At 32.9% G+C, this 15,735-nt stretch overlaps 1 protein-coding gene and 1 non-coding gene across 2 annotated transcripts in view; both read right to left on the reverse strand.

The window, feature by feature from the left end:
* LOC131843569 (uncharacterized) overlaps positions 1-15,345 on the reverse strand; it is a 54,568-nt gene extending 39,223 nt beyond the window's left edge. Inside the window, exons 1-4 of the mRNA XM_059192241.1 lie at positions 15,301-15,345; positions 11,129-11,184; positions 10,173-10,351; positions 7,771-8,149 (exon numbers count right to left, since the gene is read on the reverse strand). Of these exons, the coding sequence (XP_059048224.1) occupies positions 7,771-8,149; positions 10,173-10,351; positions 11,129-11,184; positions 15,301-15,345 (659 nt within the window). The remainder of the gene's footprint in view (positions 1-7,770; positions 8,150-10,172; positions 10,352-11,128; positions 11,185-15,300) is intronic.
* On the reverse strand, positions 10,838-10,909 carry Trnac-gca (transfer RNA cysteine (anticodon GCA)). The gene has a single exon. It is a non-coding gene; the product is annotated as a tRNA-Cys (tRNA).
* Positions 15,346-15,735: the final 390 nt, after the last annotated feature.

Below are 15,735 nucleotides of genomic sequence, written 5' to 3' on the forward strand. Positions count from 1 at the left end.
ACAAAACCACCTCAAGGCTACGAAGGATTGAATGGCTATGAATGTTTCACGTGAACGACGGCGTCGACTCGAGATGTTTTTGTTCTGAATAAACATATTATTATGTACAATCTTTCTCGTGGTGATAGAAAAAGAAACTTACCTTCAATTTTTTAATAGGTACATGCAATCAAGAATTTATTACACGTAATATTTTTTTAAATTATATCAATTTAAAAAAAATTCTCGAATTTAATCATTTTAGAGTAGACAAAGTAAGGTAATAATATTTATTGTAATAAATTGTTTCCAAATCCATGTTTGCCGTTACATTATCCTCATGTCTTAACTTTCTTATAATTCTTGGTAAGTAATTTAGTGTCATTGCAGAATGTATAGCGTATTTCCGTATACTAGTACTATTTGCGTATACTAGTTATCAATGCATAGTTTTAATCAAATTATTTTATATCTTTAAATCTCACAAAGAGAGTGAGAAAGACTATTTAGCATTCAATGGGTTCACCGTGCGGATGCAGAGTCCATCGTGTCGCAAAGAGGGAAACTCCTAGGAGTTCCCGGGACTTGTGACCCGCGTGTAGGTTTAAGTACATTGATGGTCGGTGGTTTAGCGGTTTAGCATACTGCCTTACTTCCGATGGTTGCGGATTCGATTTCTCGCCCGGCACAAACATTTATATTCATGAGTATGATTGTTTGTATCGGTCTGGGTGTTTTCTATGTATGTATTTACCAAAACAAAAATATCTATATATGTATCAGTTGTCTTAGTACCCATAACACAAGCTCTAACTTGTGTCTAGAATTCTAGATGGCGCTGTGTGAATTGTTCTGAGATTATTATTATTATTTGTATTAAAGTACGTACAGTAAATTGTTACAGTATCATAGGTGTTCTACATCAACAATTAATAAATTGTGTTGTACAATTTCTTAATTGTTGATGTTCTTAATTGTTAATTCGACCGAATTACACACAGATCTGACTCGTCGCATGTACCATTGTTTGACGTACAATATTATCTAAAAAAATCTCAGACATAACAAAGCAAAGTGTCAGGTTTCTTTAGCCATTTGGCGTATTAGTTCCCAGAGTAGACGCGCTGAAAGAATTAGGGTCAACATTTGTACTCAAATTTTATTTCAGATCTTGGCTGGTTTCCTTGTCACGTTACTTTTATGGGCTACACATCCATTATTATTTTCTTCATATATACATGAAAGATTTAATTAAAATTTATTACGACGATCGGTCACTGTTCCAAAAATTTTGATTTTTACATAGTATAAAACAAAGTCGCCGCTTCTATTCTAAAAGATAAAATAGATTTTAGAATACGTGACGGATTTTAATGCAGTTTTCAGTAATACATAGATTGATTCAAGAGGAAAGTTTGTATGTATAATACATGAGTGTTGTTGCGAACTATAATTGTACCATTTTTAATATCTATGCTTCTTATAATATTATATTGTTTTTATATAACATAAGTGATTATTACACAATATTTTACGACTATACCGGTGCCGTTTTCTTTGCTCGTCGTCTTGGTCCCCGTCCTTCACAAGTGATATAGTAAAACAAGCCAAGAAATTCAAAGACTTGTAATGTATACTTGCGAAGCCGGGACGGGTCGTATCAAATAAATAAGTCTCTGACTTAGAGAACATTAAACGTGAGTTATTTATTTATACTCTTTATAGGAAAGATAAAAAAATTAAAATAGTAAATATATATGAACAAATACAAAGAGTAGTCTACTGAGCAATTTCATTCAGACCTTTATATGGATAGAGAAAATAAAGATAAAATAATTATTTGTTATCTTTGTACTTAATTCAAATATTTTGATTCGCGAAGCAAAGTAGTAACATGCGTCATTTAATAAAACTACGAGATCACGTAAATTGATGTAGTAAGATTAGTTAGGTCGTTTGATGTTACATAATGAACTAATATATTCTTTGATAGTACTCTGATAATATGTAGATAACAAGGTAATTATAAGCTATTTTTAACTGCTATACCGTTTACCTATACGTTCAACAATAAAGACACTGCTTAATTCATATTTTTAGTTACGTAACACCCCTGGTGTTTCAAGCGTCCATAGACTACGGTAACCATTTACCATCAGATGGGCCGTAAGCTTGTTTGCCACCATAGTAGTATAAAAAAACAATATTTATAGGCTTTGTATATCATTGGTTGATGGAATGTGTCACGAACAACATAGAATAACGTAAGACCATAAAATAAACATATTCGATGATGCCATTCAGTGTTGATCTGATCCTTTAGATGGTATGCAAAGGCAATTTTCTCTGGAAAGTGAATTTTTTATTCTTTAGAGTACAATGGGACTTAAGTACTTATAGTTCGTACAAAAGTCTCTAAATTACAAATTATAAAAAAATAGACATCTTGCTAACGTCTTACTACATTGGCGTTACATTTTTTTAACAATATTCAAAATAAAACTTACAAAACGTAAGAAACTAATAAAACTTACTTTAATTTTGAGTTGTATTGTTAAAAAACTTCTAGTTAGTTAAGTTTATAGAAGATCTTATTCTATATAACATTTGCTTTATAAGTTTATACATAACCCCCCTGATAAACTATTTTACAATGAACATAAAACAAAACCTGTACAATAAATTGTTTATTTATATTGTAGCAAGTCATTAGTATTTGGTCTGCATAATAAATTTTATTAAGCCACTTTCAAATTTAAGCCGTTTTTAAATTATAGCCTATACTTGGTCTATCAGTCGAAGATCGTTTTTTATTATATTTTAGCCAGTTTTGTTACTAGTATAATGTATAGCATCAATTAATGTATTTATTTATTCCATTTTTATCGTTATCGTTATACTTAGTATGGAAAACAGTTTGGGGCCGTTCAAGTATTACGTAAGCACTAGAAATTTTTAAAAAAAATCGAATGGCAACCCTTACATTGTCTTTGTTAAAAAAACAATCGAATACTAAATCGAATACTAAACCATGTTGTGAGGATAATAAAATAGTAGATATAATTAGCAACCAAATATCTTTAATATTGTACCCAATAATAACCTTTTGTTTGTATCTAACGATGGACCTTAGGGTACTATAATAAGAACAAATAGGACCTAACCTAAATTCTTTACTAAATAACCTAACCTAACAATAAGCACAAACTAAGTACAATAGCAAAGAATTTAGGTTACTCATTATCTCTACAATTTTCCTTTAATGAGTTTAAATTGACAGTAATTTTTAAGGACATTACTGGCGATATATTTCAACATATATTTAACGGAGAACTAAACCATAGGTAATATAAATTAAAATTAACCTACGTTTACGTTTTAGACCATAATCTGATAATAGGCCGAGCCTACTTAGTCAATACTTTTATCGCAGACATTCAAAATAGGTTTTATCTGATAATGCCGATTGTCCATTAAAAGTTTTTAATGGACAATCGGCATTCATCGCGTCATTGCTTCGGCATTATGAACCTTAGAATATTAAGAAATAGGTGCATAATTAAGTTTTTAATTAAAGCCATAAAGAGCTGAATCTACTCAGCACATTTATATACAATTCTCCCACAATCGATGTGACTTATTAAGCTGCATGAACAGACAGATGTGAAATTCAATTAAGCTACGCTTCTCAAAGAGCAAAGATCATATTCCCATCTGTAGCTAGATTGTGTGACTATAGCTATCACTATACTATACTAGATAGGTAGCAAACAACAGCACAGTTTTTAAAATTATGTATATAATTTCATTATTTTAATAAAGAAAATTACATACACTATCATGTAATTGACAAACATACACATATATTCTATTTTGTTTATTGTTAAAGTCTGTGGTCAAATTGAGAATAGGTATTATTTGCCTATAGTATTACTGAATGTCAAATTAATTATGATCGAATTTCGACCACTGGGGGACCACTAGTTTATATAAATAACATTATGCTCGGGATCCATCAGGTGAAAGGAATAAATATTCATTCATTTGCTAATAAAATATTCGCTGAACTGTTAATTTAATTTTATTTCAAACGAAATAAGTTGGTAACAAAGTTGCACAATCCAACAACAGCTGCTCTCGACAATATTGTTTTTAAATTGCACTGACTGTGCATTGTGGGCGAGAGTGTAGTCACAATACTAATTTAAAACCAGTTATTACACAAGTATTGATGCAAGGGTGAATAAAAACCTGCGCAATTATAAAATGAAAACGGGATTCTAATCAAAATAGCAAATATATAAAAAAATTCTGGTCGACCAAACGAATATATATTAACAAGTGGTCGCACAGTTCTCGAAATTCGGCCATAATTAACATAAAAGTCAGTAAGACTATAGACAAATAATATTAAAGAGAAACAATATTAAACATAGACAAAAGTGTTTTATTAATTTAGTATATTTTTATACATAATTTAAAAAAATATATGCTTTATACACTCCTTCTCTATAAACTACAAATGTGCGAAATTTTATACTCCTTCTTGCGCGCAATTTTCGTATAAAAGGGTTCATAGTTTTTGCGTCATGTATTAATATATAGATATATATATATAAAGCTGAAGAGATTGTTTGGTTGAAGATTAAGCATGTTCAACCGAGCAAACTCTTCAGCTTCGAGTTAAAAATGATTTTAACCCATGTATCGAGAAAGGGTATAAAGTATACTATATTATGCTACGATTAATAGCAGTGAAGCTAAATTAAAAATGCTGATAACGGAGAAAATTTATTCGTTTTCTCTTTCTCTCTTTCTTACTCGTATGGGATGCAAAGTTCCTCGGATCAGCTATTTATTAAATAAAAATATAATATAGTCACACGACCTTAATTAAATTATGATTTTAGCAATCAAGCAATTTAAGTAGTCTATAGTATATGTCTCAGCAACGTAGCACATCACATACTTGATAATAAAACGTAGGTATTAACTCGAAAACTATAAATTTTAGAAAATCAACTTTAAAATTTTGCTTTAGTGTCGAAATTTATAAGTTTTGGGTTATTACAGTCTATTACTAAGAGTGTGATATCTTGGGTGCCATCCACAATTACATCACAGATTGTAGAGAAGGGAAAGTGGTGGACAAAGTGTAAATTGCATGACAAGGAGTCGACAAAGTGTTACATTGTGTACAAGGGGTGGAAAGTAACATTACGAAAATACATAACACTAAATTGCAATAATAAATAAAACATCAAAAAAATAATTTTGATATGTTATGAATTTTTTTTTTATATGAATGTTGCCACTCTTGCACTAACCAGTTTACGCTGTTGGGGCGCCCATGGATAATGCTAAGATGAACATAAGCTCAGGTCAGGTACGATGGGCTAACCATAGTGTCAAATGCACTAGGAATTTATCAAGATGGTTTCCTGGGGGAACTGCGTAGAGCTCAACCTAACAAAGTACTTTGTTAGCAATTGGGTCAGACCATGTTACTTATCCCTTCCCCCTCATTTGGTATACTAGTGTACTGCAAAATGTGTGACCTCAAACTAGAGGGAGGAGCAATACCGTCTTTACCATAAGGGCACACGGGGCCCGTGCCCAGGGTACCCATTCTCAGGGGGCCTCCGAAAGACTGACAATTTTTCTCACACTCGCACACTCACACACACACACAACATTCTCAAAAGATTTTTGTCGGGCACACTACACTTTTTTCACAAATCAGTAATGTTATTGTTCTTCTACCTAATGACCTTTTTTGTTTACTTTCCAAAAGGGCCCAGTATTCTTGTGTGTGCCCAAGGGCCCCAGCCTAGTTTAAGACGGCGGTGGGCAGGAGTCTTACAAATGTAAAAAAATATGTAATTTGTGTGACGTGATTTAAAGATAGCTTCTTGTAACGATTAGCAAAAGAAAAAAGAATCAAGGTGAAAGCAACTATAGCATCACTACCGGTACATCTGTGACCTCTACTTGATCCAATAATACTACATTAGCCTACATAATGTAAGTGAATAAGATAGATTTGATAGTTTAGATCGCAGATAAGCGAATTCATACTAATATTCATATGAAAGTGTGTATGTTTATTTATTTACTTGTCATGACTAAATGGCTGGACGGAAATGAATTAAATTTGGAATAAAAGCAGATTATACCTATCATAAAGTCAAACATAACATAGCTTTATACAGATAAAGACAATTGTATCCACCTTTTAATAATGTTAAATTTGTAAATAAGACGATTCTTATTTTTACAAGCAGGTATATTCTTACGTTAGAGAGACACTTAAATGAGTAAATAACGCTAAGAAATTAGCTAAAAAAAAATGAAATTAAGTTTCTTGTTCTCGGATCGCGGTAATATAAGTTTCGCCCGCCCTACATAATTCCAGAATTCATTACATTCTCGAGATCGGTTGTCTGGATTGGTACTGAATTATCTATGCAATGCATGCAAACAGGCACCTCAATGCATTATGATTATGCTATGATCCGATATGTAGATATATGTAGATACGATCCAATAACTGGTCATTCCAGGCACCATTTTAGATCCAGTGCCGTTTGGTTGCAGTCGACGTTGCGTTATATTTACTAGATATGTTTTCTTAATAATTACGTATATTTCTGTAATTATTAATAGAAGATATTAGATATAATCATATTGAAATATATAGAAAATAACTGAGTCAGAATGGAAGTAAGAAACAGTTGGACACCGTTAACAAGTGTAAAGTTAAGCGTTTCGTGACGTAAGCACAACTGCATTGTAGTATAGCATTTATAATAGTCACACATACAAACAATAGTCATTTAAAAATCTTACTAGGGCCGTATGCGTAATACATTTGCTAGGTATGAGAACAATTTGTCGCCACCGTAATGTGGATTGAATAGAAATCAATTGGCCAAATGATTTCCAAACACCGTGTAATTTATTCCCCGAACATTACTCGTGATTTTTACAACTTTCACATCACGCTTTACAAGATAGACACTCAATACAATAATGCCAATGTTTGATGTCCCACCATCAAACCGACAGCAAGCAAATAGATAGTTACAATAATTGTCTTGTATTGGTCACATCTGGTGTAGCTACTTGTACCCGAACACATAACTTCACTAATTCCAATCACGGACAACACACCTCACAAATATGCACAAACTAATTAACACACCATAATTATAAAATATGAAAAAAGTTCGTTTCGTTTTAAAAAAGTTCGATAGAAAACACTAAACACCGGGCCACCGGACAACATTCACGGTCCAACGTACCAAACAAACTTGCTGTCTCTTGCTTTTGCTTGCTCCATTCTCATACCGAAGACAGAGACAGAAATATATCACGTTTCTTTCTATTACGATAGTAAGTTAAAAGGATTCTACCTACCGACTTGATAATAACGAACTCAATCGATCGTTTAAATTAGACGGTTTATACATGGAGGAAAATATTGTACAAGTGTGAAGAGTACAAATCCGGCGTCTATGAAAGAGAGCGTGCGCATGAAAGAAATAGGTGTATTGTAGACAAAAAACAATCATTCGTCGTCACGTGTGCATCTGTCAAGAGATAGTCACAGTGTATAATGACCGGTATATCATTACCTTAAGATACAATTTAGCTTTCATAATATAAATATTAAGCATTATTGTTTGTTTACCTGACTATTTAGCGCGTTATTTAAAACATACTGAATTAAGTGAATAAATAGACATGTATGTTAAACATTACGATTAAAAAGATAAAATAAGATCTTACCTCACTGGAGTCGGAGGTGCTGGTCTTTTAGTATTTTTGATTTCATTTGCGTTCATCCAAATGTCATTGTTGTTAACAATCTTGGCTGGTTTTTCATTTTTATCAATCACTTTCGGTTTCAACGAAGGTGGCAAGAGACTATCCGATGGAGTTTCGGGCACATACGACTTTTTGACTATTTTAATGACGGAGTCTGATCGTTTTAGGTCATTTTTTGAGGTTTTCTTTAATAATTTCCCTCCAGGATCGGGTGTTTTTAAACTTGTTTTGTCCGGCCGCTTTAATTCAATTGACAATTTGTTAGGTTTCTTTAGAGGTGGTTTGGTATGATCTGCTCTCTTTAGCTTCACTTTTGATGATGAGTTCGGTAACGGCGGCGCTGAAATTGTTATTTTTTTATTATTATTTATCATTAGTTCGACTCTATGGTACAAACATTTATGTCCATGAGTATGATTATACGATACATTGTGTCTGCCTGTGTCTATGCATATATATTTTTTAATTATGAATGGAATGGAGAATAATAATATGAGTATGAAATCAGATCAGTCAGTCTATCACCTACCTACTACACCTAGTTTAGAAATTTACCATGATAGTTTCGAGGGGGAACCGCGTGGAAATCAACCTAACTTGGTATTCATTGCTAGCAATTGGGTTATTACTCCACAATACTAAAAATCCCCTTCCCTCCCAGTTTATGTGTGGTCAGTAGTCACAGATAAGATATTACGGTATAGTATATATGTTTAACAACAATAATTAATTTAGTACCTACGTATAACACAAATTAGGGTTGGGATATGGGATTACCTACTGTGCATTGTGTGAATTATCCTAGGTTATTAGAATAGAATAGAAAATCATTTATTCAAATAAACTTACATTGAAGTACTTTTGAATAGTCATCACATTTTTTTTTTAATCTACCGCTCATTCGAAAAGTTGTCTCATCACAAGAAGAACGAGCAAGAAACTTGCGTGTTGCTCTTTTAAATAATTTTATTATTATTACTATTATTTTTATTAATGAACTCTTTGGTTATGTTATTTTAGTGTAAGCAAAAAGTATGCTATTTTCAATTTATTAAATTGATCATCGGACAATACGAGGATCATTATGGCTGATAATAAATTTAGGTACTTCATACTTTAATATAACCACAGATAAGATAATACCATAATACAGTGCAACCTCAATATAACGTACCTCAATGTAAAGACTTCCTCGATTTAACAAATTAAACAAAAAAAAACATTTATATTGCGAACATTTTTTGTGAACAACCGTTTTATAACGAATTTTTAACTATCAAGAAAAAGCGTAAATATCTCTAATTATTGAATGTTGTCAACCCAAAACCTTTATATAAAGTTCCCAGCAATGTATGACTCTTAACCTCATAGTATGTGATTCATGTAAACCTAACTATCCTGTAGAATCCAGTTTTTGAAAATTGCAATAAAATTACAGTACAGGTATAACATATTGTCCTTTGGAATGATAATATATCAGTGCTACTGGCGCCACATGACGGGCGGCGTCAAGACTATTATGCTCTTCATGTAATATAGGCGACGGCTGGCTCCTACATAAGGTGGGCCGTAAGCTTGTTTGCCATTCCAGTTAAATAGAATAGAATAGTAAACTCTTTATACAAATAAACTTATAGCAATTTTGAATAATCATATTTATTATCAACCACATTTTTAATCAACCACACATTCAGTAAGCTGTCTCGTCACAAAAAGCATGACCTTAAAACTTGCGTGTTGCTCTTATAAATAATTGTCGTAAGATTATTTTAAGTTATAAGTTATAATGTATAGGAATTATTTTAAGTCATAAGTTGAAATGTGTGAATATAAACTACCAACTAGATCTAATTCATGTTTAGAGTCATAATATCAAATACACAATCAACTGGTTAAGTAATGTAATGCAATATTATATTATCTGTGGTCATAGTGTTTAGCAGACCAGTCCCTACAAGCTATGTAACTTTCACCATCGCATCGCTCGCCATCTACAGGGCCTACATTCCCACACGCCGGAACCTAATTGCTCTCGGACAGTACGGTTTCAGAGGGGCTTCCTCCCGTGTTCACTTAAATTATGGAATAAACTACCTGCCGAGTTTTTCTCGAGAGACTACAGCATGGAATTTTTCAAGAAGGGTTTAAGGTTAGTTAGTTAATTATGATATATATTAAGTTTTCTTAATGGTCGGCAACGCGCAACTCACACCCGTGGTGTTTCAGGCGTGTATAGGCTACGGTAACCGTTTACCATCAGACGGGCCGTATGCTTGTTTGCTACCATTGTAACGTAACAAAAAGAAAGCAGATCAGATTCACGAAAAGGAGAGATGATAAAAAAAATAAAGGTAAATGTTTACCTGTTTTAGGCCTATTCCTAGTGACAGGTTTGGTCTCCGCGCTGCCTATCTTGGCGGTTGCCTCGACTTCCGGTGGGGCGGTAAGGACCGCCTTGCTGCGCGAGCTGAAGGTAGCCTTGAAGAGGTTCGACGAGAATCCTCGCCGGGCTGCTAGGGACTTCGAGCTCGTTTGGGATTGTCTATGGACACAGATAAGAGTACCATAGAAAAATATTTTTTATATAAAATACTAATGTTATAAACGCGATAGTTTGTGAGTATGGGTGATGGATGTTTGTTACTCTTTCACGCAAAAACTACTGAACGGATTTTGATGAATAGAGTATTGTAATAGGTAAAGATATTATATGAATTGAGTGGAATATAATGACAAATGTAATACAAGTAGGAATGTGTAATGCAGACGAAGACGCGCGGGTCAGCTAGTACAAAATCTTTAAGCTCTATTGGCCTTTTTGACATAATTATATAAACTACTGTCAACAAATAACCTCCATGGGCAAACTATTGTGTAATTAAACGTTTAATTTAAGATATCTAGATTTAGTAAATATTATTAGTATTTAAGTTAAATATTTCTCGTAAATATGTACATTGCGTCAATTATAAAACAATACATTCAGTATATTTATGATAATAAAAAAAACAAAACAAAAACAATTTATAGGGGACACCCGGGTTTGAACCGGGGACCTCTCGATCTGCAGTCGAATGCTCTACCACTGAGCTATATCCCCAATGACAACATAATACGAAAGTAGCGTATGCATGTTACAGTAACTACTGCCCTCTATTATCATTTTAAACACTTACTTCAACATCTAAGCAATTCACCACGAATAAGATAGATGGCGCTATACATAAGACTAGCTTATAGATTACTTTCTTCTAGAAAATGTTTATCTGTAAAACAGAGTTCTAGAAACTGGCTGAACTTTTGAAGCTGCGAGACTTACTGAAGTTGAATATTATTAGGCACCCCCGGCGCCTTCTGCTGCATAACCTCCTCGATCTGGAACAAATAAAAGAACATTTAATAATAAATCTAAATTAATTAGTTATACATCCATTTTCGTTGTATTTCGACCGGATTTTATTTAATACACATTAGAAATACCCAGTGTCACATTTCTTGTATCTACCATTAAGCAAGTAATCACTACATTTTAATAGGTGCTGCAATTACGTTCAGTATTTTTTTTAATATCATGATTTCTTTTTTATGTGTAACTGGTATAGCAAGCTAAGGTCCTCAGCTCCTAATCTGAGGGAAAGTAGCCATGTTGTCACGTGTCACCATTATTATAATTCCGAAGTACTAAGGTATTTTAAAAATTTTCAATAATGATATGTTTCATACCACAATCGCTACATACAAAAGAAAGCTGCTTAGCGGCAGAAATAAGTGAACAATACCAACAAAGAGGACTCTCTAAAAACTATAGATTAGTGTACTAGAGAACCATTCAAATAACTGAAACTTGGATAATCTTTGATATGGTACATTAACATATACGAGAAACTTAAAGGTTCTGTTAAGGACCTCATTTTTCATCGCGGCGAACCACAAATTAACCATGACGGCTTCTTGGGGGACCACAGGGAAATCGACTCGACATAGTTCATTGAAAATAAGGATGCTAGTTCCTTTTACTATCGACGCCGTCCTGCATCCTTCTTAATAGAATACCAGTGCAAAATATCTGACTGCAGGATGGTCGTCTTCACATGATATATTGATAGTAGACCCTGTCCTTTCTCTTAAATACAGTATCGTTTTAAACACAGTTGTCAAAACACACATTTTGGTTTAACGAAAACACAATTTCAAAAAGGTAAAAAAATAAGTCGGAAAGTAAAAAAATAAGTCGGAAATGAAATTGTCATTAAGAATATTATTCCAGAATTACAAATGAAGGGAAATTGTTTATGGTAACACTAACATAAAATTCGTCAAGTGGAATTTGGTATAATTCCACACGTTCGATAAAAGAACCGATAACATTTTCACTTATTATTGTTCACTTAAATTAATTAACAATTACGACGTGTCACGAATGAATATTATTGAATGTAAATACTATTAATAAATATATATATACATACAGAGCCTCTAAACATTGTTGCACTTAACTCCCGACTTAAATAAAGTAATTCAATATTTACAGAACTTCGGCGTTAGCTTATCTTTGATGCAATAATTTGTTATCATCAATTCTTTATAAGTTGATTATATATTAGACAAGTCATTAATTAAATTTAAATTTAAAATATTGTTTCATTGAGACTTTGCGATTATCATAATAATGATAATAATAATTTATATTTAATTTTTATTATCATCATTAATTTTATTGAAAAATAAATATATTTTTTATTTTAATTTAACTGATAAATTTGGAAGTGTATTATAATATCCCTGGACAATTCATACAAGCTATCTAGTCCCAAGCTAAGTACGGCTGCAAAGTACCATGCGCGGAATCGAACCCGCAGCCATCGCAAGTAAAGCGGTGTGCTAAACAGCTAGACCACGAAGGTTAAGTGCATGACATGTGGATTCAAATTTCAAAGCGGAAACACGGTTAGACGTTTAGAAGGTTGCATACGAGACAAGTTTCATATGAGCTTATATAAATAAGATAGTTCTTCGAATTACGCCGCTTCGTCCCACGGGAATGATGCGGTTTTCCGAATCAGTAGATTTTCAAAGCAAGGTATCAGTTACTTAACGCGTTTCATGTTTCCAACCTAGCTCAGCACGTGACTTCATACCCATATGTGTCTAAACCGATTGGAATATACAAACCATATGATATAGAGTCACGTGGGGCAAGTGTGCGCACTTAAGGTTTGAAGTATCATATAATAAAATATTTGAAGTTAACTGGAACAAAACAAGGTTTATTATATAAAATATTTAATAATCAACAACTTAAACGCAAAATAAATAATTATCATTTACACAAATTCTTTGGAAATCAACAAAATCAAAACTGTTTAAATGCGCACACTTACCCAAGTATAGGGGTAAGTGTGCGCAGTAGTGCGGGTAAGTGTACGCAACATGTAACATACAGTAAATAGAGTCAGACTCATATGATAAACCAGAAAATAGACATCCTCAACCTAATAATACATCAGTTCAAATAATTCCTTTTCAAAGTTATTGCATTGTTCATGCCACCAGCTCTTACAGATGCTGTATTGGATCCAGTCTTCATTCGGTGGAAATATGTATTTTTCTCCACACAGTGGGCAAAATAATTCCTGCTCATCATTTTATTTATTTTCAGATCAAGTCGTATCTTCTTTTTTGGCAATTTATTCTTCCTCTTGTTTTTTGTTTTTCCAATTCTACTTTATAAGGACTTACAGTATCAATGATTGACTTTTTGCCTTTCTTTCGCCGATTTTGAATCACAGTCATTCATCCAAGAAATGCCTAAGGCCAACTTCGGTATTTCTTGGATGGATGACAGTCGTACATATTCATTCCTAGACGAAGGTACACTCATTATTGCGGGTGCCACACTGTCGTTTGCTACCAACCTCCGAAATTAATCTTTTAACAGCTTCTAGCTGTTACTCTGTGACAACACTTCTATCCGGCATATTTCTTTTATAATCGAGGCATTTTTATGTATAATTAAACTCTGAAATAACAAATTGCATCATAAATACAAAGCCAAAGCGGAGCGGGGTAAGTATTCGCATGCGCACACTTACCCGACATTCGTATGCGCACACTTACCCCAAACCATCAAAATAAAATTTAACCAGAACTGAGCAATATTACGTAATCGTCATCACCAAAAGATTAAACACGGCTTATATTACATAAAATGTACTGTTCGATGGTATAAAGCATGATTTCAAAATATAAATATATTACAAAGGAATGAGTCTCTCATTTAAGACAAAAATCGCAATATTTCAAGCAAAAAACAATACTCACTTACGGAAACAAAATGGTTCACCGGCGGACAGTGAAAAAGTTGCACTAAATATAGCCTTTTGTGCGCTAATGAGGAGGGGTTTATCAGTTCGTACCTATAAACCGTTTTTGAAATACTTCGAGTGCGTACACTTACCCGCTGCGCACACTTGCCCCATGACTCTACTAATTTTACTCCGCGTTGCCATTCATAAGAAAATAATTGTGTATATTTTATCAAATTTGGTGTTACTTTGTGGAAGTTCATTTCATTACTTAATGAATTTATATGTATTCACACGTTTTGACTTGTAAAATGTGAACTTACAAGGATTAATTAAAAGAGCTACACACAAGTTTCTTGCTCGTTCTTCTTGTGATGTGACAGCTTTCCGAATGAGCGGTAGATTAAATAAAAATTGTTATGACTATTCAAAAGTGTTTAAATTAAGTTTATTTGAATAAATTATTTTCTATTCTATATTATTTTCTTTAATTCCGCTACCAATTGCATATGTGGGACCATTGTTGACTGTTAGTCGCTGAACAATCAACACAATATGCTTACAAGGTTTATGGGAACTCTATTCAATGCCTGATGATACCGCGTTCAAAGGCAATACATAATAACAATAAATAAATATCCCTGGACAATTAACACAGCGCCATGTAGTGACTACCGACGCCCAACTGATATAAATACTAAGTTTTTTTTTGGAAATACTATACGCAATATACATAGAAAACACCCAGACCGATACAATCATACTCATGAATACCAATGCACCATGCGAGGAATCGAACTCGCGACCATCGGAAGTAAAGCGGCTAAACCGCTAAACCACTGAGGGCGTCATTGTGTCGCAAAAAGGGTAAAATTTGGAATTTTATCGCCAATAGCGGTAACGTTGGCAACGCTTCCAATAGCGGTGGTCAGGTTTCCATACCGAATATTTGTGATGTAAATGGTAGTGTAATTAAACAAAACAATAGAAATCCATCAAGTGCACAATATTATATAGTAATATTGTATATTATTAAAAGTAATATTATATAATACAATATTATAATAGTACACAATATTATATTGAAAGAATATTCCTGTAATGTTACAGTATCGTATCGACTGGGTGTTAGATTATGTTATCTGTGGTGTTGGTGTGTGAGATTGAGTGAATTTTTTTTTCTTACAACTATGAACTGATATTCTCTTCTTCTGCGCACTCCAGTCCACATTTTGGTTGCCTTTAAATATTTATTATTATATTATCTTTAAATTACTTGCTGTTGAAAAGTAAACAAATTTACTTGATGACAAAATTGACAGTTTGTTCAATGTACTTTGTAACGTAATAATATATGTCAAAGTGATAAGTTTACAAGAAAATTAAAAAAGAGAATTAAAAAAGATTTTATGGTATAACTGAAGGTGATCACACACAGACGCCTCAATTTTATTTACCTACATATAAAATGAAGTGTTTGTTTGTAATTTCAAATTTCTTAAACAGCTTTTCACTAAATGCCTAATTATGATATACATATAATGGTACTTACATCAATATCTTAATTTAAAAAAATAATTGTATCTCTATAATACTCTGTATGTTATTGTTCATTTCTGAA

Source organism: Achroia grisella, unplaced genomic scaffold (assembly GCF_030625045.1).
Source record: "Achroia grisella isolate CSIRO2021 unplaced genomic scaffold, CSIRO_AGI_Agris_v1 utg319, whole genome shotgun sequence".
NCBI lineage: Eukaryota > Metazoa > Arthropoda > Insecta > Lepidoptera > Pyralidae > Achroia > Achroia grisella.